The following is a 745-nucleotide window of genomic DNA, read 5'->3' as shown; positions in this document are numbered from 1 at the left end:
AAGAAGTGGCTTTGGGAACACGGTAGGGCTGTGCTGCTCCCCTGAATATTTAGAGTCGGTGGAGATGAGCCCCCCGACTAACACACTGGCAGTGCAATTCCAGGACACAACTCACCCCCATTCCCTCATGGATCTAAACTACACAAGTGTCCGGCTCTGCCTTCAGATCCTCACCCAAAAACCTCTACATTTGGGCCCTGTCACCAATTATTGGGATGTGATGTTGCCAGGCAGATGTGGAGTAGATCCAGAATACTGGGCAGCAACAGCACCAGGGAGGGCTTTGGATGTTGCTGTTACTGCTGTGATACCCTCAGGTGCTTCCAAATGTGGCTGGAACTTGGGAATCTCACAGAGAGGAGTTTCTGGATGGGAAGAGGAGCTCCAGGGAGCAGCTCACCACCCACAGCCCCAAGTGGCATTTTGGGACTTGAGCAAAGTTCAACTTCATTTCGGTCGGTGCTACGTGAAGGTTGGTTGACGCGCAAGAGAAGGGTGGGAATTAAGAGCCAGGGGTGAAACAGCGACGGGAATTGCTTCTTATAGACCAAGAGAAGGTTTGGAATCGCCCTGCAACTTCAACCTCTTGACACCGGAGCTGGAATACCCCTCGTCGCTGCAGACGCTCCGCAGGCTCCCTCTCTCATCCGAGTCGCTTGGGCTGCTGCTGCTCCAGTCGAGGTCTGCAGGAAGGTCGTCCGTGCTCTCAACATCCACGGCGATCTCTTCTGCAAGAGGAAGAGTG

At 54.0% G+C, this 745-nt stretch overlaps 1 protein-coding gene across 1 annotated transcript in view; it reads right to left on the bottom strand.

Moving 5' to 3' along the window:
• Positions 1 to 540: 540 nt before the first annotated feature.
• Positions 541 to 745, bottom strand: part of MXD1 (MAX dimerization protein 1) — a gene marked incomplete at its 5' end in the record, with an annotated part of 1,632 nt that continues 1,427 nt past the window's right edge. Inside the window, one exon of the mRNA XM_010020581.1 lies at positions 541 to 728. Within this exon, the coding sequence (XP_010018883.1) occupies positions 541 to 728 (188 nt within the window). The remainder of the gene's footprint in view (positions 729 to 745) is intronic.

The sequence above is a fragment of the Nestor notabilis genome, unplaced genomic scaffold (assembly GCF_000696875.1).
Source record: "Nestor notabilis isolate BGI_N333 unplaced genomic scaffold, ASM69687v1 scaffold20958, whole genome shotgun sequence".
Taxonomy (NCBI): Eukaryota; Metazoa; Chordata; class Aves; order Psittaciformes; family Psittacidae; genus Nestor; species Nestor notabilis.
Note: the sequence above shows the minus strand (reverse complement) of the source record. Positions and strands in the feature narration are given on the sequence as shown.